Below are 23,293 nucleotides of genomic sequence, written 5' to 3'. Positions count from 1 at the left end.
GTGGCTGTATTGGGTTGGTCTGGGTCTGGATCTGGGTCAGGATTTGGGTCATTGGGTGCAATATCAGCAGACAAAGGGAGACTGCAATGCACTTAACTAAGACCAGTTCACACCACATAAACTCAATGATCCCGGACGGACACCACACGTGTTGCAAAGCCACAAGTGAAAATGAAATAACAGGAACACCATTTTAGTCCATAAGTAATGAGGACATTTCACATTTTGCGTAGTAAATTACTGATTCAAGAAAAAAACATAAATATTTAAAAGGGCAAGTAACACATTCAAAATGTTACTGGCAGTTAAGCAATGCGGTTTTCCCCCAGCTCTATTTACTGACAGTTACCTTAGCACAGAACAGTGCAATGAGCACCAAATCAAAAAATATATATAAATAAAATTAATGATTGCAGTAGCAAAAATGAGAGACAATCATGTCCTACTTTATTTTTAAAAAAACAGAACAGGACTAAGAATCGTGTGAACTTACACGTTTGGTTTACTTTTATCGGATGTTTTGGAAACAGATTCCTCACTCGAGACTTGATTTACTGCTGAGAATTTGAGTGGTTTGCGTACTCCCCCGCTAACCATACTGTAATAAACAAAATCCACTTCCTCCTAAGAGTAGAAGTACAAACTGTACCATGCACCTCAATGAGGACTTGGGGAACAGAGTCCGTTTCAACAGCAAGCTCTGCAGCACTGTATCTTCGACCTAAATATTGCACCTTTGCACGATTTTCTTTCCTCCAAGTCATCTGCAGTCTGCGCAATTTGCACACACAGCTAATCCACAGATTACAAGGATGTAAAATAAACCTACAACTATTTTAATCATTCACATGGAAGAATATTTGACTGCAACTGAATGAAAATGCATTCAGTGGTAGCAAAATCAGTGACCTAATCCCACCCAGAAAAAATAAGCATACCGTATGTACTTATTGTAATGGCATTGAAACCTTTTTAAATTTGATCCCAAAACTTAAATATGGTCCCAGTACTTCTGGCCAAATGAAGTTGATAAAATTGAAACCTGTTTTGACATAATAATGTACCAGTATTTTTGTTCCATCAGCTTAAAACTACCAAGCTCTTTCCTTAATTAGCTGTGAAATACAAGAGTGATTTATAATTCCATTTGGCTGGAGATCCAAGCATTGGATTCGAGGCCTTTGCAGATATAATTCTGTAAGTGCACGGGAGCAGACCAAATTGGCTTTAGCAGCATTCCTGTGGGATGGCACGCAGTTAAAGATTAAAGACAATAAAAGATGGATTACATGGCCACACTGAACCAGAGAAATACATACTACTGTTGACAACTGACAGCTTCTATCTTTCCATGTCTCAAAATAGGCTATTCCTATTTTAACATAAAGTCATTAAGTGATTAATCTGAAATTAAAACTGTCAAGGAGACAATACGCATTCGCCCAACTACGTACTACGATTGAGGCTGACAGCATGCAGGCAGCCTGCTTCATGGCAGTTTGTGCTTTGACTTCACTGTAGTAGAGCATTTATTTCCCTGACGTAAGGAGGGAGCGTCTGTGTGATATCGGGCCAGACAGAGCAGGGGACAGTCAATGCTCCGTTTCATTTGCTCCGACTCCTTTACCCTCATTGATTATTAAAATATTCCACTCAGAGTTTATGTTTCTTACTTCATTTCTTCAGGTGACCCATGATATACACGTGAGAAATGAGAACCCTGCCAGAAACTAACAACTGTAGTAGGAAAAATGGCAGGTAACATTTCACATTAAGAAAACAGCATGTAATGAAATGCACTGTGCAATTACACCATGCCTGCTTAGTAACAAATGCGTACTGCCAAAATATTCCACCATATGCATTTTGTTAAAAATAATTTAACATTTAAGCTTGCCATTTATGTAATCACCGCCTTTCAAACTCTATCTACAATTCGGCCATGCCACTTCATGTAATTGCAGAAGTTATTCAATAATGCAAAAAAAGTTAGAACAATTTCATGCAGGCAGTTTATGCTGTATACATTCTTTCTCACTGCCTGACGCAGCTAAGGTTGCTGTCTGAACTGTCCAACCTAAGGATTATAAATGAATTCTAAAGGGTTTATGATCCACTACCCCCCAGTAGCATAGTAAAATGTTCCAAATGATTAATTTGTCTTCCACCCTGTAAATTGAGAGGTCCAACTGTCCAAATCTACAGAATTATTTACAAATTAATTCATTCATTCATTCAATCTTTGTTGTTCAGCCAAAATCTTTCATTTAAATACTGAAATGCAGATAAAATCACTTTCAATTTACACACAAAGTTGTTGTGACATGTTTCAGGATTAAGGCCCTAAGTGCGTAGATAATCTCAGGCATGGATTTTCACACCACCAGCATCGTGAGCTGGAAATATTTTAAACTTCTCAGAAGGTAAATCGAAGTTGCACAAACAAGCACTCAGCGAAGGAAGGGGAAACACTCTGGGGTGATCAAAGGGAGTCATTACGGTTTTGAGATGGGCTCGGATCCCTGCGTATCCGCTGGCTACCGTTTTACAAAAATAGCGCCTCTAAATTCTCACGTCGCTAACGTGCTGCACGTTACCTCCGACCTGCGTGGAGAACCTCTCCAAATCCAAGAGCTACCACATAAGAACAGTAGATGACACACTTCCTGTTGGAGACCTGTCCAGCCTGACCATGCTGTGTACTTGTGGTAACTGTGGTTACTGTATGACTATCCCTTAACCCAGCTGACCTGGACATGTTGGTATGGGCTTGGTTGGTACTTCAATGCAAGACCTCCTGGGAAAGCAGAGGTTGTTGCTGGAAGAGGTATTGATTTGCCAGTAGGTGGCAGTCTTGGCCCCCATGGACTAAGTAGAAAAACCAATATCCTTGTGAAGTTATGGGATACCGAGCTGCAGAACATGTCAGAGTCTTTGATGTTGAGAGTTGAGATGTTAACGTGACGTGCTGACTCACTGTGGTCATCAAGATCCCATGGCACCTACCGAAAGAGCAGAAGTGTCCTTCTCAAATTCCCAAACTGATTCTCTACATCTGGCCCTCTCATCATCCCCCTTAGAGCTAACAGCTATGTAGCACCTCATATCTTCTGCCCACCTTGTTTTCCCCGGACATAAAATGAACATTAATATATTATAAATAAATAAATACAACTTCAACGGGGGCTGGCTCAGACCACAGACGCTGTACACACGCTGTCACAAAGCACTTGTGGCTGTTTAAGTCACATTTTCTCTTGGATAAGATTACTGGATGCCCCAGAGAATTGAAACCTAGTGTCGGCACAGCAGAGTGGGTGGCAAACGTCCAGGAATGACACCTCTATAGGAAGTGCGCCACTGAAGCCCTGACTACTGTTTTATTACTGGTTTTATAACCAGCACGTGCTAATTTTATGGTGCCTTAAGGAAAATTAAATAAAAATCAAAACCGAAATAACAGGTTAAAATAAAAAATTTAATACCAACCTGTGCATATGGCATTATTCTCATAAAACAAAAAAAATAAAGACAAACTCTGAGACAATTACACATCTTCAAGGTTGCTGGCAGCTATTTTGATGGCTCCTTACAAGAGTTTATGCACTGAGCTGTTTTATTAGAAGCACTTACATGAGCCCATGCTTTCAGAGTAGATGAAACTGATTTTAGATTCTAATCCTCTTAATTGTTTACAGAAAAGAAAGATGCATTAAAGGAAAAACATCTGCGAGCAAGCCTAACCAATTAAGACTTAGGATCGCAGTGCTCATGCACAGTAAATAAGCTGTTTGAAAAAGCAAATGTGACACCAAAACTCCACAAAGAAGGGCCCTCACACATTGGTGCTCTTTACAATAGCGAATCCTTGCCCTCTTTTGCTTGGCGAGGACAGGAAGCTCCCAACACAGATTCATCCCGGGGTTGCTAAATGGGGTAAGAGCACTCTCTAAGAACAGGAACAGCCTGTTCTTCCTGGAAAAGCGTCTGGCTCCACAGAGCTGTTAATATGCTGGAGGAATCCGAAAAAGCTCTGCTGGGCCGCTCATTTCGCTTACCCCTCCGTATCGAATGCACACTGCAACCTGAGGACAGACTCTACTCTATATCCCTATATATACTATACCCCTGTCAACTGCGTACTGCCATTCACGCGAGCTATATTTGGTCTCCTGCAAAATAAGTGGCCCTAGAGTGTCTCCCCCACAGTAATGGCACTACCTCTGTTCTGCCACGAGGTGGGGAAAAAATGTACTGATGGGGATGTTCTCCAAAGTAGTTGTAGGCCTAGAACTGTGTCTGCACTTGTAGCTGTTGAATGAATGGCTGAACGCAAACTCTAGAGTGTTAAGGAGCCTGACTGGAAAGATGCCCATTAACCAGGCTGCACTCACAGAGGAGCAGCTAGGCTGGGCAACAGTTTCCACTCTAGCTTCCGAAGCAGGTGCTCATTCAACTTTTATTCAACTATATTTAACTTTTATTTTTCCAGAGAACTCCACTGAAATATAGAATCTCTTTCACAAGGGAGACCGGGAGCACATGCATGACATCCTAAATCTTCCGACGCCCTTCAGAAGGTCACACGCACAATGTTTGCCACGCTTTGAGACACACCTGTCAGATGTAAACTGGTCCTGCGGTCCACACGGCACCACTCACTCAAAACGTCAACTCTCCGGGCCTCTCGTTTTGCACCTCGCAAAAATGGCCGCTTTTTGTGAACGATTCAAACAGAATTTTGCCCTGGCCTTCCCTCCAAAAATGTTACCATATGACATATCTGTAATACAGAAGTGTCTGAGAGAGCAGCTGACTACGCAGGAATAAGAACGCGATTTGCAATGCAATCCAGTAATCAAGAACAGATGCATACTTTCAGCGAGGTCGTTCAGAATGTCAACCATCTCACCACATGTGCTTGTTCCAGTTTATAACACGGGCACGCAAGGGAGTAAACTAAACCCTTTTACTTGGACTTCATGCGGCGTTTAGTAAACACCTTTGTGATGTGTTAACAAGGAACTTTTTGTAAGTTCCCTAATTGTGCATTTAAGCTGTCCGAATAATACCTTTTTTTCCCCAGAGGAGAGCGAGACCACGGTATTCTAAAGAACTGTGTGATCTACTGTTTTGGATTCCCAGAGCTCTGGTACATCTGGGCAGAAAATATTTTCTACTCGCAGGAAAGAGGGCCTCTGAATCAAACCACACTCTCCCCAGGGCCCGCTGGTATTAAATACTCAACAGCCGTGTTTTTGTAGACCGAGAAAGAAGTTTGCGCTTAGTTTTGTCATTATTTCCCGTGTTATTCAACAATTGGGCTCTCTGGGGGGATCCTGACACTTTTTTATCCTGCCATTTGCTGTATTCTGTAGCCATCTGTTGGGGGGGGGGCGGAGAATAAGACAAAATTCAGAATAATACAGGGGGCATGTTGGAAAAGGAACACTCTGCATTATGAGGCCTTGCACAGATGTTATTTTCTCAGCCCTTTGTCACCGGTTGCCTTCGACCAGGTGCTGCTCTTTCTCACGGCTGATCCCGCTTCACATACCAACCACGGCTCAAGCTCATCACTGTAAAAACCTGACTGAAGTCTGGATTTAATCAACATTGTTCCAGAGCATTCACTCACAATTAAATTAACGTACATTTTTTAAGAAATACTAAAATTACCCCCCGCCCCCAAACTTAAAGTACACCCTGCATTTGTTTGAAGGCTAAAGTTCCAGGCCGAAGTCACATGTATGTAATGTAATAATACCTGTCTGAGACAGACAATCCAGGACAACAGCTACACTGTCTCGAGACTCGCATTTCTCTGACACTTATACATATGGTGTTAGAGCCAGAGGAACCAGGAGGTAAGATTGCCCCTCTATCAGACAGCTTTCGAGAAGAGATCATTGGATCACATTATTGGATCCAATAACACACAGCTAAAGAAATATTATTATTTTATTTTTCTAAATGAATGTTTATAAGGGCTGTCAGCTGGCTGGCATCAATTCAAGAGGGAAGGAAAGGGAAACGTTCAAAACGCTCTACAGGGGAAGCAATGAAAGTTGCTTGTCTCTAATGGCCTATCCTCAAAGCTAATAAACAAGAGGAGTTGTCGTTATGGAACTGGGATTCTAACCAGAAGGTTGCAGGTTCACATCTTGGGCAGGGTGCTACAGCAGTTGAACTTAACTTGACCTGCTTCTGCAAAACATCTGTCTTCCTGCAAAGCCTGCAGGCACTGTAGCCTGTGCAAAGTTGTTCTGCAGTCCTGTTTAATATACCAGCGAACCGATTTCGTCCACTGGTCAAAATTATAAAGTGTTTTTTTACGGGCTAGCAGGGGCCGCATATTTCAAGACTTGAAACACTTCGCAAAAACACTTCGCCTGTAGTGCTGTTCAGAGGCACGGCCCTCATAAATAACCGGCATAGTATGTCAGCATGTTTCAACATTTATTTACAACCCCTCTGTAGTGAGACATATTTAAAGAAAATTTAAAGCAACACCTGTGTTGCCTGGAACTATCGCCTCTTTGACTGTTGACCTGTAGCTTCGAATAGTTTAAACAGTTTTTTTTTTTTAAACTCCAGTCACAAGTTACATTTATTTACTAAACTATTTGTAGCCTGAAGTCTTAAGAGTGGAGTATCTTGATTTTGGATTAGTTTACGGTGGTGTGTGCTGGTCCAGTTACAGTGTAAGCTATCCTTTGTAGAATGGATGTAGATACATATTAAGGATACAATCCACATCAACCTATAACAAATAAGCAATGTTCGCCTGAACGCTGGCTTTGCAATGCTCACTGGACAGGATGACAGCCATAAAGGCAGGTGCTAACGCAAATAAGACTCAGGCTCAGACTGCCAGACGTTTCTCTCCTTCTGCTGAGCGGGGTGCACTTCCAGACTGTAGCCAGAGGACTGATCAAGTTGTCTCCTATCAGCTGACTTGCCCCAGAGCACATATTAACAATAGTGGAGATTGTAGGGTGCCGCGCGAGTTAGCGAACTGGACTTGTGAAAAGGGGTTTGCATGTTCGATATCCCTGCCTGGCTGTCGTAACCTTGAGAATGGCACCTAAGACATGCACAGACGCGTCAGTAAAATATCAGAACGTGCGAACAGATGCGACGGAAAACAAGTCGAGCACGTCACCGTGGACACGGTGATCTGGCCCAATAAATAATTTAACGGAGATGAATCCGTTACTCGTACGGCCTTTGGACGGGGACCAGGAAAGGCAGCGTGAGTTCCGCTGACGCTGAGGTGCTGTTTCGGGGGGAGTAACTATAGGCCAAAACTCCCTGGCCAACACAAGTTCGCACACAAACAAACACACTTACCACATCCTGGAGCAGCTTACACACGTACATACACTGCACGCCTGATGAAGGCTTCATTACATCAGTCTCGTTAAACTCTGGAACATGAGGCTCATTACATGCACGCCTGTAGGGACTTCTCTACATATGTTTTAAACCATAATGGTTTCTATTATTAAAGAAAACAGCATAGTCGTGGAGTGGACCGTAAATGGCAGTTGGTATGAACCCTCTGACCTCTACACATCTCAGGCCGCCCTGACCAAGCCACATGACCTACTGTAAAGAGACGCATTTGTCTCTCTTGGTACAGACCAAACAGACTGATAAACATAATCGTAAATTCAAGATCACACACTGTACACAGCTGTGGCTTTGCACACTTGACACTTGATCATTGGTTGCAATTTAAAAATAGGTTAGGTTAGCAAGAGCCTTACAGCTGGTTCTCTCATGACTTTGGGGAACGCTTTCTTATTCCCCCCCACATCCTTTACCAATAAGAAGTATAACATATGGGGATGACAAGGGAAACACTGATAGAAAGTTCTGCTTTTAAACACAATCCAGACAGATGCCTGCTCTTATTGGCCCAAGCCCAAGTTCATCAGTAACATGACTTTCCCATGAAGCCTCCTATAGTAATAACCATGGCCAGCCCCATTTATATTGCACATATACGCCGTATATTGAGGGGCATAAACTTGATAGAGGTGACCGTGACAAAAGCCCAGGAAGATTTACAGCAAGATAGCCAAGTGAACAGACAGTTTGTGAAACTTCCACTTTCGAGCCCTTTGTGCTCATATATATGGAATGTGCAATGTTGTTGTTAACCTATATGTTATTTCCCAACAGGGCACAGGTTAAATCAAGCAGAATGCAGTTAATAGTCAATATGCCCAAACCATAATAACTGAAAACATATAGATCACAGTTCATTATACAACAGACGCAAAGTCATAACAAAATACATAGAATTTTAACGACCAAAAATAATCTTTTCCACATATTTGCAAATAGCAGAGGAGATCTGTCGCACTACAATCAGCAAAACATTAAACCAGTGTCTGTTTAATAGATGAGAGCCAAGATATGTTTATCTTGGGTGTGAACTGTTTTATGGCTTCTCCTCAACAAACCCATACACATGTTGGTCTATAATTAAACGCACTGCATGCCCCGGCTTTTATCCTTCTCATTTCCCAGAATTCCTTAGGAAGGTGTGGGAGACAGTGGCTCAGACATTTCCACTGCATTGCTACATTATGTCAGTGCATCATTCCCACACCGCCCACTGACAGAGGAACCTCAGTCAGAGCCCAATCCCAGAATGCACTGGTCTTCTCTCAAAACACCTTTGACAGGAAAACAATGACAAGCTACTGCTTTTATTACGATGACCCAATTAGCCCTGTCGCTGCATGTGCGCTCGTCTGAACACTGAGCTCGGAGCAGGTTTTTTACGAAAGGCAAAGTTCATCAAGACCATTCAATCGCACAGACGTTGCCATAATCTACATTTCACTTTAATTGTTTCTGCATGGCTGATAAATGCAATAACATAAACAATGGCTAGAGTACAGCCTGTACCCAGTAAAATCCAATTTACAAGCGTGTTCAGCACCAAATTACTTTGATATTCAAACCCAATTAAAGTGATTTTCCTTTTCAACATTCACACACACACACAAATAATGCACCACGGGGGTCATTGCAAATAATTCTGTTATCGTTGCTATTATTTTGATCTACTGAGTGAGAAAATGTATCAGTTAGAATGCTTACATTTGAATCAGACCATTAATCATAAAAAAGGTCCTGCTATAGCAATAGCTGTGTATGTGACAGCCATTACATGGTTTAACTGCTATTACGTGGTCAGCTCTGTGATTGGCTGTGATCCCATGTGGAACTGTAATTTGAACCACAACTGAGGTCTTCAGAATTAGAATTGGTCAGAATTTGACAGTGTGACAGAAATTGAATTATAGATTCAGTTTAATTTAGTATCAAGACGCCTGGATCAACCTGGCTCTTTGACTGAGCGGTTAAATTGTCAGGTAGGCAAAATTATTCCGGATATTTCACGGAACACTCAGCTTAAACCTTTGCCTGTTTCATCTCTCCTTGCAGCTACATGTTCATTGCAAGGTCCAAACATGATTAATTGTTTTTACAAAATGTTAGACAATGAGTTAAAAAAATCTTTCAAACAAAAATGAAAACATCGGAATAAGTATTGCTATGCAAAACACTGTCTTCTAGCCTCACTTTGTGGATAATGGATTAATGATTATTTTCTTAAACATTCTTGTGTCAGTATTATTTAATAACAACAAAACATATTTCTATATAATTATAAATGTTTGTTGTACAAATATGTATACACTCACATAAACACACACTCAAATAGACAAACACAAACGCACAAACACAGCCCCATACGTGCACATACACATAAGTCATAAACCCAAATATACATTGGCACACAGGTATGCATACAAATACCGTACAGATACACACATACTGAACACTGAAATACACATACATACAAACAGGCGGACGTACCCACAGACAGGCATCACGCAAAGGGCACAGGTGCACTCACACTCAGACGCATACTTCCACACGGCTGGAGGCCGTTGCTCTCTCCGTGGACCGGACCTGCCCCCTCACACCTCCCGTGAACGTGACCACCACTTGAACCCCGCCCTGGACACCGGCCAGTGCCGCTCAGCCCCGATTCCCCACGAGGCTACTCGAGAGATTCAATCAATGTGCGTCTGTGTGGCCGCACAGGTCCGGCTGGGCCGGGGGGGGGGGGGGACAGACGCTACAAGATTCACTGCTCGTTGTTTCTAATGCAGCTTGATTCCCCGTACATGTTCACTTTCTGGGACAAATGACTTTTTTTTTTTTTTTTTTAAGTGTCGAACCACAAAGAAACAGATGCATTTTCTCTTCATCTAAATGGGTAAATTGGTTCAGTGGGTTTGGTATTTAAAAATTAGGAATGACTTTAAATGGTGTATCTTTAGAGATTTCAATACCTTTTGTCGTCTCACGCAGTTAGCGAGTTCAGCAGTTCGGCAAAATTCTCAGTCAGGGAAAACTCACACGTAAGTTCGGTTAAATAGGTATTTTAACGTGTTGTAGCTAAAATTAATGCACCATATTTAAACCTTCAGGTTCGGCATCAAAGCTTCAGTTGCATATTATATTTGCACAAAAGTGTCAATGGCGATTCGTTTGGTCAGGTGATTCCCTTCGTCGGAGCGCGACAGGCCGGGGAGAGCACTTACCGCCACCCCCCGAGTTGGCCGTCTCTCCCAGCTGCTTGTAGGGGTTGAACTTGGGTTTGGGGGCGACCATCGGGGCGAACTTCTTGGGCGCCTGCTGCTGGGACACGGAGATGCTGGGCATGCCGAAGGCCGGCGTGGCCTCCATCCGGGCGGTCACCTGGCCCAGCTGCTCGCCGTCGCTGTTGGGAGGGCTCCACATGGTACCTGGAGCACCCGAGCCCCAAACGGGAGGGAGGGAGAGAGGGGAAGGAGGGAGGGAGAGAGGGGAAGGGAAGGGAAGCGCGGTCAGCTCTGAGGGTTCCGCACAGACACCGGTGGCGAGGCGGCACTGACGCTGCTCGACGCTGCCCGTCCTTTCTGTGCGCTTCCCATGTAGAAATGACACACACATACTCCCCATGCTTCATTTTCCAATGGGGGGAGCCACTAATTGTATTAAAAAAATAAATAAATAAAAAAAACAGGAAGCAGCAGAAGGCCGTTTCTGTTTGCGTTCATTTTGTCAGCTTAACATCACTGTGTTTACCTGAAAACATGCAGTAGTGAACTACTACAATAGTGAAAGTGAATTCTGTGCTCTTCGGTATATACCCAGTAACATGTATTTTTTCCACCACAATACAATAAATAGATCAACAACAACAATGGGTACACATAATTTAGAGAATGGAAAGTAATATTGAATCAGGTGGAAAAGGTATTAAAATAAAACAAGATGGCACCTACAGCACCTGCAACTTTCATCACACTCAAATGATGTACATTTATGATGTACGCATGTACTGATTAGTGATAAGATCAAGTTTTTATAATGGAAACACCATGTTAACGAAGAGTCAATGCACAGGGCAGCCAAGGATTGTGGTTCTTAAATAGGTAGTTACTCGTTTTTATTCAGAAGAAAGCCCTGGCAGCATAGCCATTCTCTCAGCAGGCAGGGGGAGTATCCGGGGGCTGACATTGATAACAGCATTAAAATCAGCTAACTCACTGTGCGGAGTCACAAGTCGTAGGAATGTGTCGGAGAGGAGAGCGTGCCAAATTGTGCTTACGGAGAGATAACGAGCCTGGAAAAGGGGAAGGCGGCTGGACTCCAGCCCTTGGCATTGAGGGCCGACTGAACCCTTGCAGGGTTTGGCCTGGCAGCCCTCTCCCCTCGGTTTATCCAGACTGCAGGGCTAGTGCCCGAGACATCTGGCCGTCAATTGTGTTGAATCACCTGACCGAAATTCCAAAGTCACGGACAAGAAAAGTTCTCCCTGAGGCAGAAGCGGGAATCTATGGCATAACTGCTCACGCCGGCTGACGAGGTCCTAACAAACGTAACCATACACGGGACATTCGTGGCCTCTGGCTTCCTGACCACGGGACTGGCCCGTCCTCTGAGTCCTCTTCACAATGAACATCTCCGGCCAACCAAGGCATAATGAAGTGCCTGTCCCATTCTGTGCAATAAACTCACTGCTTGATCGAATTTTCATTTCCTTTGATTAAGAATCATAAAAAATTATTCTTCATGTTATTGAGGTAATTGTTCTCAATTAGCATACTCATATTTTTTTATCATAGCCAATAAATATACATCATTCTTCCAAACCATTGTCGTGTCTATATTATTTCACTAAGTTGGCCTCTACAAAGATACAGAATTCTGATTGGTTGTTGAACTTAATTTGTTCTGAGTAAACCTCACCAAATCTCACTACAAGGGAGACTCCCCTAATACTACAGATCAGGGGTCACCCCCACCAACACACACACAGGCACACACACTTCAGAGTGCCACAGTAAACTGGTTTTGTTTTCAACTTCAGACCAAGTGAAGTGAGCTGTGCAATCAATGGTTTTAACAGTCCATGTAATTGCAGAATAACACTCGAATCCAGCAGACCCTGCAGCTCTCCAGTACCAGGGCTGGTAATCCGCATAATAGATGAAGTGGGAGAACTGGGGTTACTTTCTCCTACAGGACGAGAGATTTATTGTACCGGGTCACTGAAGCGGGCTGCACTAGGGCAACTCATCCAACCGATTTCTCCACAGTACCTAGAAGTACGGGAATAGCCAGCCTCTTCTATTGTTGAGATATTTGGCTGCGTACTTTGACAAACGCAATAAAATTCGGACATATGGATCCATGATAGCACCTGTATGGTCTCGAGCAGTCAGGCCTTGCAGAACTCCGTGCATCAGTTTTCTGTAAAAGAGGCTAATCTAGATGAGCGGAAGCAAGCAGGAATGAGATCACACTGGTGCAACAGGTCTGCAGTTTTCCCAGCCCTTACACATATGGCATGATCAATTAAGCTGCACGGAAGTATTTGCAAAATGTTTCAAATCCCTCCAGAGATGTTTAAAATAACACAGCTTGCCCTGGCCGTAAATCTACCAAGTGCTTTTTGGACGGCTCATTGCTGAGCTGAGATCCAGAATGCAAAATGCAGATGACTAGAATAGGTCAAACAAGGTTAAGCAATTTCAGATATGTGTGGCATGATTTACAGACAATAATCCCACTCTGTTCAAGCCAAGTGCTATCATAACACTGAAAGGCATCAGGACACCGACATAATGATATGAGACAATACAGTGCAAAAATAACCATTTCATCATTATTATTGTTTGCGGTGTTGTTTCCGTTTTATTATTAGTAGCTAGTCAACACTCATAGACAGCGCCATCTGTTATTTATTGCTGGTGAAAATGTGTTTGAATGAGTCACGAAACAAATTCATAGACGGTGGATTGGTCTTGTGGTGCCCAGTGACACAAACACAGCTTTTTCCTCAGTTGTACTGAGGATATTGGCCAAAACAGAACTTGGATCAATTTGTCTGTTCAGCCACACAGGGGGAGGCCAGAAACAAGTGAGCTATTGGAGGGAGGAAGTGCCAGCTCACTGCAGCATGATCTCTCCCTTGAGGCAGTAGCATGTGTCACAGTGAACACAAACACAGACGGCCTGTATTCAGCCAGTCCACCAATCAAAAGACACCTGGGGTTGTTTTCTGGGCAGACATCATCCACAGTTTAATTTGACTACTTCAAAATACCATACCTATGTCTGCCAGTACCAGGAACATGAAATTACATGAAAAATTCATAACATTTAGGCTAGGTCAAATGTTAGTATGACCTAGTGATAGTATGTTGTTACTGATGTTTCTAAACAAATGTAGATATCCTTTTCGGATTCCTTTTTGCAAGGTATAAAACATACCTCTTCCGATTTGACACTCATATATTTCCCATCAAGCATTTCACCGAAATCTGACTGACATCATAGACAATGATTTTGCTAATGATCTATGAGAGACTGAGGCAAAGGAACCATGGAATACACTCCGCTTCATGATAAAGAAGGGAAGATTGTATTGACAAGCTGAATTACTTGATTGACAGAGAGAAATACCTGCACATGCACGTGTAGACAATTGATTTGGAAATCTTGAAAGACAATGACAAGTAACCAAGAAAATTAATGAATTTTGATGTACATGCACTTTTTTATGCCCACCTATGTCATAAGGAGTAAATTATCTAAATCGTACTTATGCATTGCATGCATCTGTGTTCAGGGTGGTTGAATTATCTGCATACAGTGAAATGTTTTTTTTTTTGTTTTTTTTTACGTATTGGGGGAATTTTTTGAATTGATCCTCTGATGAATGGGTTCAGCTGCAAACACCAGGCCAAAGAGGCTTACCAAGAAGATGAATAAATACTCCATGAAAGGTTTCTCATTTCATCAAGTTAACAAGGCTTCAGAACCTTAATCCAGGGGAAGTATTCTGTTATGCACAACCAACAGATGGCAACATGCAGGGCTCACTAACAAAGTGGTGAGCCCGCACAGCAAAACGATCCTCTGCATTTGTAAACCACAAGGCAGCAGTGCTGTTCTCACCAACTTTGCCCATTGGCAGATACGCAGTGTCTCCGGTGTCAGATGAAGCAGTGGACGTGGCTGAAGTCAGGTACTCCAAGAGCCACGAGACTGGCTGACCAAAAAAAACACGGTTTGGCGCCAGTCTTCAATGTTCCATGCCAGCTAATAGAGATATGTGGCCATGCATTCAGGAAGGCAATACCCCCCCCCCCCACCCCACCCCACGTCACTGGCCAGATGATGTATGATCGTAAAGGCTGACGCTGAAATGCTGTCGGGTTCGTATCAAAGTGCTTTGGAAGCCATATGAGAAAACAAGCTGGAAACCTAGCCTTTTACGGGGGTTGTTGTACGTGCGGCTTTCCATCACAAGCATCTACAACAGGTGGAGGCAAGGGGGAAAAAGTAATGGCACAGATAAAGCCAGATTAAATGTCAAAATGTGATTTTTTTAAGTGACTGGAAATCTAAAGCAAGGTCAGATGCTCATCTCTCATTGCAACAAGGTATTCAAAGTATATTCAGGACTGAACGGCTATATTAAAATTCACTGAAAGCATTCCTCCCAAAATACATAAACACCCCACTCATAAATGGCAGTTTTATAAGCAAACATTGGATGCATCTTCTACGATATCTCCATAAAAAGAAGTGCCATATTCTCCACCTACTCTCAGTGCTTAAGAGGCAATCTTTTTGAACAACAACTATAGCTGTGGCCACAAATTTTCCCAATCCAGTTCCAAAATCAGCTAAGTCAGAAAGGATCTGTGTGTCAGCTGTTCTGTCAAGAAATGCACAAAGTTTCATCCTCTTTCAGACTGCTGTATGTCTCCCCCTCCCTCGTTCCCTCCCTCCCTCTCACTGAAGCACGAATCCACACACAGTCGTCCTTCGGCCCGCCTACGCCCCCACAGCGCTCCTGAAAGGCGGGCTCAGCTGTTATTTTGCACTCTTTAGCGCTGCACGGCCAACCTTGAACCGTTTCCGTTCAAAACCACGTCGGCGGCATGACGGACAGTCCTCTCAGCACCTGCTCTCTTCAGTTATCTGGGGGGGGGGGGGGCAGGGGGTGTGGGTGGGAGGGGCGAGCGTAACGCCAGAGTGTGTCAGGACATAAAGTGGGCCTCCTCTGAGCTGGGGTTACGCCAGGTCTCCGGCAACATGGCGCTCACAGGGAGTTTCATCACTATATCTGGAGCCTCGGTGTGGCCGTTGTTCACCAGGGGCTCCTGTTACCACCACTGCTGAGCCCAGCAGAAGCTAAGCAGTCCGCAGCGTCACCGTGATATTTCAGGCCCATGGGCTAGCACCTGACCACGTGTTAAAGCAACACTGGGTTTGGGATTTATGGGGCTAAACAACACTGACTAAAACAAATCGACTTTCACTGTATTCATGCCAATTCCTCCAAATTATGTGGGAATCCACTCATAGGTTACCCTGACCAGAAGCCTTCGGTTCCTTTCACCCAATTGTACAGCCCGCTGTCAGAATTGTATGTATACACCTCCAGGTACGTGGGTAGAAAGCTTTCGTTCTGATATGCAAGAAGCTATATTGTTGATGACGAGACATCCTGAGGCAATACACTTGAGATGATTGGTACCTGGACAGACCAGGAAGGTATAATAGATTTTCATATAGTGATTAGAAGCATACTAATGGAAAAATTGACAAACATCTGCAATTCATTTTATTTTTAGGATCTGCAATTATTCCTTAATTCTTTCATTCACTATATCTTCACCCTGATGCATGTGAAGTTAATAAGGCCTTTTTAAAACATCAGTTCTAAATTTAACATGACCATTTGTTGCTATTTCTTTTCTAACGTCACAGCCAGCACATTTTAGACGGGGCACAATGCTAACGTTACTTGATTGATATTAAAGCCACATCTGAAAACAGCTCCCAAGAGTTCCCTAATGTGAGTCCTGATGAGTGACAAGGCACGGTGTCAGCGATGTCATATCTCAGCCCCTGGAGAATGTGATTATGTTATTCTGATACGTCTCATGAAAAGCAGGGTCCCACAGACAGGCCTGCAGGTTCAACAGTGTAACACGGAGGGGGCACAGGGCACAGGCCAAGGGGCACAGGGCACAGGGCACAGGGCCACCCCAAACACTACCACTTCGTGAGCTCATCTGTCCCCCCCAAAAAGGAAGCAGCAGTGTGAGAAATGCATGTGACTGGGACTTTCACAGGGAGAAGAGGAAAAAACAGGGATTAATGATTGGTTAAAAAAGTGCACCTGACTTGGAATAGTAAACGTGTGAAGAACAATCCTGTACTTCACTGCATTTATAGTACTTCACAACCTTTTTTTAGAGCTTGTAACCCTGTAAAAGCAAAGCCCCTCTATCTTCAGTAAGAACAAGCCACACTCCTTAATTGGGAATAACTTACGAATTAAACTCGTCACAGGATATAAAGAGTGAACAAGCAGGGTTATGGAGATACTACCGAGAAGACACACAATCCCAGATTAGCTCTATGGCAACCCTACATTCCGCATATTTCAGTCCAGTGCAACTAAACAATCAACCATCTGTTCCGAGGCGCTCAAAATAGCCGAACACCCATTTCCATCATAGAGACTGAACAGAGACTGAACAGCGGCCTGTCCGTCGTAGACTGAGCTGCAGGTTGGCCAAACAAGTTCACTGAGTTCCTAAGGCCCGGCCCCTGGCCATTCAGTTTGCAGAGGGCCATCGGTCATTAGTGCACACACTGCTTCAGGGCCTCCTCCCCATCCCACGCCACCCCACCCCACCCCACCCCCAGAGCTGTTCAGGCTCTGACTCTCAACGGGGTATCTGGGTTCCATCAAACGCTCAAGCAGATAAGCCATCGCCGTCGAACAAGAAGTCGATTCACTGCTTGGCGAGTGAGGAGGACACATGTACATTCAGCGTCTGACATTAACCGTTTCCTTCCGTGACGAGCAGGACGCACCTCTAATCAGGGGGATGATCTTGATTAGGAGATGACGGACTGGAGGAGGAAAAGGAGCAGACAGGAGTGCGGCATCCAATGGCGACAGATGTACAGGGACAGGAGGGTTGGACATATGCAAAACCACTGCAATCGGTGGCCTGTCATCTACCGAGGCCTGTTTGCATCAGATGCTTTATATAATTCCAGTGTTGGTTGTGCGGTACCATCCAAATAATGGACTGCCACTTGGGAAGTGATTTGAATGCTCAAACTGTTCAGTGATTTCATATGATTCATTGCACAAAGGACCATAAATAGTTTGGTCATTGATTTGAGTGTGAACGTGGACCCTTGGTCTTGTCCATGCATACTCCTCTGTTCTATTGTCACAACAGGGAGACTGCAAATGCTCTTGGGCCATTGTTAACTGGCAAGGGCACATAAAAGATAATTACATGAAATATAACATGACACAGAATGGATGGGTACATGAGAGACCGTGCACTGGCATCTCTACACCTTCTTGCAATGACCGTATCTTTGGTATTTGAAGACATAATGCTGCCTAGTTATGTTTTTTTGATCACAACTGTGAATATATCAAATGATCATTATGCAGAGAACAGTCCTTGAACTACGAAGTAGCACTTAGTTTGTCCTGATATTTGTCCCCAATTGCTTTCTTCTGCAAAAGTATTTGTCAGGCCAAATCAACATATTTTGGCAAGTACATAAATACACTGACACCAGAAAGTCATGTATGTGCACATCCGGAAAGTAAGACATGTGATTTTTTTCCTTTTTTCCTTACCACAATTACTTTCCACTTTTGGTCATTTTAACAGAGAATTCTCCCAGAAGCCAAAGGCACTAGAGTACTTTAAAATGAGCAAATGTAATTACGGTAACGCGCGTTGTTGTTAATTAAAGGCTGGGCATTTTATTAGGGATAATTGGTCAGTAAATTAACTTCCCTTCCCCCTCCTACCTTTTAAGTTAAGAATGAAATATTTTATTTCGCCAGAGACAGCTGCCTGGAAATAGGGTCTTCCACGCTGGAGGAAATATATGAAACGCGCTCCAGGAATAAGTCCCTCAACATTAGGGGGTCATTCAAGCATAATTAACATTTTGGCTCCTCAAGTTTTTTTTTGCCTGGCTTCCAATCACATTTACTGATCTGACATTGGCTTTAAAGCCCTGGACATTATTTTTTACTGGCTTTGAGGACCTCTTTGTTTGCATTCCATGTCTTTTGTCCTCGTTTGGTAAAATGATTCATTGAAAAAAAAAAAAAGCAGCTGAACATGTGTACCCCAATCCCCTGTGACTGGTCTTTATATTCTGCACTGCACTCTGGCTACTCAAATGCCTGTACCTCTGTCCGTCCGTCCTCGGCTAAAATTCAACCTGTCATATGCACATACACACAGATACACACTGACACACACACCAATAATGTGCGTGCCTACACACATGCAGTACATAGACAAACGAGTGCGTGCACAAGCAAAAGACTCCGCAACCACGCACGCGCACACACATGCGTTCACGCACGCATGCACACGCACCTGTATTTGTCCTTAAAGCCCCAGCTCTGCAGACACACGCCTGACAACACTTATCACTGACAGAACGCAGCTCCACAGACGAGTCATAAACGCAGATGTGTTTGGATAACCGATGCCTTTAGGTCTGTTTGGTTTAGTCTAAATTCCCAGGGCTGGGATGGAGATTGACAGATCTGAATTCATATCCCAAGGACAAATATTAGCATAACGAGAATTAAATAAAAGTCATGTGAATAGCGGTGTGTCTCAATTCTGAGTAAATAATTATTCTGTAGCCTGGCCATGCGCACTACTTTAATTTGAACTGACAGCCACGATATGATAAAATCCAACAAGGCATGGTGTTCTGTGTGGGAAGGAAGATCAATTTCAAGGGATTTGGCTGTTCTTTAACCTTCCTGCTTAATAAACACGGATAACTGTGATGAGCTACAGTATGTGCCTTTTATTCATTAAGTTTACAAATTCATCGTATCAGTTTGTACACCACTTCCATTCACATGGTGTGGACAGAGCTACCCCGTTATCAGTGAAAAGCACAGTAATGTACGTACGGACCGTTCAAAAGGCACGCGATTGGCTTCTTCCCAACTGGTGACTGACAGCACACAAAAGCTGCAGCCATCACGGGGCGCATACAAGACACTGCCTTGAGCTTAACAGAGATCAGCTCCTCCAGAAGCAAAGGTCTTGCAGAACAAACGCGCTCACACACTGTTCCAGCCCCCAGGCTAAGTCCGTGGCGAATTCATGTCCGAAGGAGAAGAAACACAGGAACCGTACTCCCCTCCGTGAGAGAGATCGCGTTCCCTCCGTGAGGGACGGCACCAGGCGAGAGCGGAGGGCCTCACGCGCGCGCGGTCCTTCCAGGCCCCAGCGGCCCCGGCGAGAGACCGCGGCGTCGACACGGTCACTGACCAAAGAGAATGAGCGGCCAGGCACAATCAGATCTTCTCGCTTCGTCTGAGGAAGGACACGATGTTCCCTAAACAAGCGGCGTGTCACTGGAGGACCGCAGCTACCCTCCAAAACCCCCCGAGCGGCCGCCTCAGACCGCTCGGAAAACATTCTCACTGGGGTACTGTATCGCGTAGGCCGCGCGTAATCACTGTTTTGTATGTGGCCTGCATCTCATCGCAGCTTAAAACTGATTACGTTTTTTACGGAAAACATAGCAAGGGTTTGGCCCGTTCGGCTTGTGCATGCCTCGGGAGGGCATTGTTGTTGGATGCCTCGCTCACACATTTTTCATGGTTTCTATGTTTTTGCTCTCTTTCAAGCTCAAACGCAACAGGGGTGCACGAGAACACTGCGGGTTCTCCAATTCAGAGCTTTCCCTCTGACACGCCCGGTCAGGAAGGCCACGTAAATGCCGTCTTAACCCTCCAGAAGCTCTGAGAAGAAACCCCTCCATCTCCCCAGTCTGGCAGGTCTGAATCTCATGATCCACATTACCCTGAGGTGAAGGCTTTGATGCTGAACATCTCCCAGCTAAAGAAAGGTGCCAGAAAGTATTACGGATTATGGGGGAAAACGTCTTTAAACACCACATGTTCCCAGCTGTGTGGCACACAACTGTTTTTATTTGTTTTATTTTAGGCACTCGGGGCTACAGATATTGCATGAAGGGCCCGTTATAAGTGAAGATATTATTATTATCACCACAGGCCCAACATCTCCAGCCTCTTCACTCTCATCCCTACTCCCACCCCCACCCCTCCAATGTTTTTGGCAGCGTGTGATAGATATCTGAAAAGTCTGCCCAAGCAAGAGACTCTCTCACTCCGGGCTGGAGACACGGTGATGTTCATAGCTCCAGTGGGCATACTGGATCAGGAAATGCAGAGTAAATGCATTCCAAAGCACTGGACGATTAAACCGGGCTCTGTGTCACCTCTTTCTAAATAAATCTCTGACTTTGGGCTCTTCCCAACAATAGATGTTCACCACTGGAAGTGTAGTGTCATGGGGAGGGGCCAGTGGGTGGTAATAAAGAAAAGAAAAAGCACATTATTTATTTCAAATCCATGGTGTTCCAGTTTCTGGGAACAGCTTCAAGTTCAGCGTGTCACACTGACCACAAACAGGAAACGTGACCGGATGGTGAATTACACTGCCTTACATTCATTTAGCAGATGCTCTTATCTGGCTAACAACATTTCCAGACCAGCGAGTGAAGATGCGACATCACTAAAGTTCTGGTGCAAGTTTACTGCACTCACCAAGAACCACAGTACAAATACTAAAGACTACATTCATCACAAGCCCTAAGAAACATACAGAAACAGCCTAAAACCACAGAAATACCATAATGTAAATTAGTACAAAATGAAAGGTAGGAGGTTTCGATCCCAAGTGCGACATGATTCTTTTATCCTTCAGTAAGACGCTTATTGCCACAGTAAACATGCATAGGGATGAAAGAAGAAAAAAAAAACACACCAAAATGTAAGTCATGGGTTATGGGTGCTCATAAAAGAAAAACACAAGTAACCCTTCACATTTCTAAAGGTTTTTTTTTTTCAAACCAGTATCCTGAGAGTGGCATGCTGAGGACAGTGAAAAGATTAATATTATGAGTGAACATGGTAAATGTATTCTGAGGGGGCCCAACACCCCCTAATTATTCATGAAAGAAAACTGTCACTGTACCAATTACACCACTACTATTTCAACTACTGTATTAGTGACTGTGAACTGCTTGGGAAATGAAGAAAGGTGAATCTGCATCTTAAAAGGACATCTCAGGAAAGTCTCGACATACCAAGGAGACGGGGCTGACTTTCAAATTGCTTGGTATGTCCAAATAAACATTTACCCTGGCCACAATATTATTTCCTGAGAAGAGCTACAGTGAGCGCCTTTGAATATTGGCGCCATGGTCTTTTTGGGCTGGCGCCCCAGTTGCAGGGCACAGCATGTTTGCGTCTCTATCATTATATAACATTACGCTACATTTGGATGCATCGCACTGTTTGCTTTATAGATTGTTAAATATAACACAGCAGTGGTTAACACATATGAAAACATTCAGGGTTTTTTGACCACTATTATGGAGTAACAAATATGGCTTACAGTTGACACAGACTCATTCTAATGACAGACAGAAGCCATGGTGAGGGGAATGTGGTTTAATCAGAGAAAGACCAGGTACTCTTCAAAGTTCCATAGTTGCTATGGGCCTTTCCAACACCAGCAAAACAGTGCTTTGTGTTAGAATTTGAATCGAGTCAGAGATGTCTTTTGTGTTAGAACAAGCCTGAGACTTCAAAAACCCAACCCAATCACTATGGAGACACCAGAACTCTCCCACAGTCGCACACATCTGAATTCCCCCGAATCCCAGCAATATACATTTTAATGGCTGAGGACTTGTCTTACAAGACATGCGCAATGTTGGTGAATTTCTGGGTGTCTTAAACATTGACTGCATCATGCTGCAGAGGATTGCCCTTGACCATGAACAGAAGAACAGAATACTGTCAAAACTGAATAGCCTGCATTTAACGACTCTTATGACTGCAATGACAGGAAGTTAAGGACAAACCACAGCACAGTAGGTTTGAAGTCAGGTCTTTCTGTTTCTACAGGCTTGTTCAAAAAAGGCTCATTTAGTGCTGGTGAGATATTAGACCTTGTCAAACACAAAAGTTTTCTTTTTAGCTTCATATTTATTTAGTTTCACATTCTATGGCATACAGTACATTATGACATGAGCAGCACAGACCTGTGCAATATTAATAGTTTAATGCAATTTATAATGCCAAAGCCCTTAATTAAAACAAGTGGCTTATACATATGTTGGATTCGGTGACCATGTGAGAATCAATTGAAAGTGACCAGAAACTAATCCGCCAGTTCCTCTGGTAAACAACATCATAAAGCACTAATTAGGCCCTCTGAGTGGGAAGTAAACTGCAATGGATAATCAGGTAACAACAAGAAGACAGATGCTATTTTCCTCCAGCACTCTCCTGTATCCAAGGCTACAGCATAACTATGGCAAAAGCTCACATAAGCTATTAGCACTACAAAGACGATGGGGCTCGAAGTTCTCACTAAACAACCAGTAATGTCTTCTCACCAAACAAGGGGCTCACTGCACTTTGATAAAAGCGTGCTTTTAAATACCATTTCATTGTAACAGAGAATAACACGATATGACTTAACTTTGGTTTAATAACTATTAAATTAAATAGGATTAAAATCCTTGACGGGTAAAAAAACAACACCAAACAAACAGATTGTCTACA

The 23,293-nt window shown here is 43.6% G+C and overlaps 1 protein-coding gene across 10 annotated transcripts in view; it reads right to left on the bottom strand.

Annotated features, from left to right (window-relative positions):
• The window catches only part of LOC135256511 (lipoma-preferred partner homolog), a 126,024-nt gene that overhangs the window by 62,924 nt on the left and 39,807 nt on the right, over positions 1-23,293 (bottom strand). For all 10 annotated transcript variants that reach the window (XM_064338336.1, XM_064338341.1, XM_064338337.1 and 7 more), the window contains one exon: positions 10,638-10,841. In XM_064338336.1, the coding sequence (XP_064194406.1) occupies positions 10,638-10,836 (199 nt within the window). In that variant the 5' untranslated portion in view covers positions 10,837-10,841. The remainder of the gene's footprint in view (positions 1-10,637; positions 10,842-23,293) is intronic.

This window comes from Anguilla rostrata, chromosome 6, assembly GCF_018555375.3.
Source record: "Anguilla rostrata isolate EN2019 chromosome 6, ASM1855537v3, whole genome shotgun sequence".
Lineage (NCBI taxonomy): Eukaryota > Metazoa > Chordata > Actinopteri > Anguilliformes > Anguillidae > Anguilla > Anguilla rostrata.
This window is presented reverse-complemented; position numbering and strand designations above follow the sequence as displayed.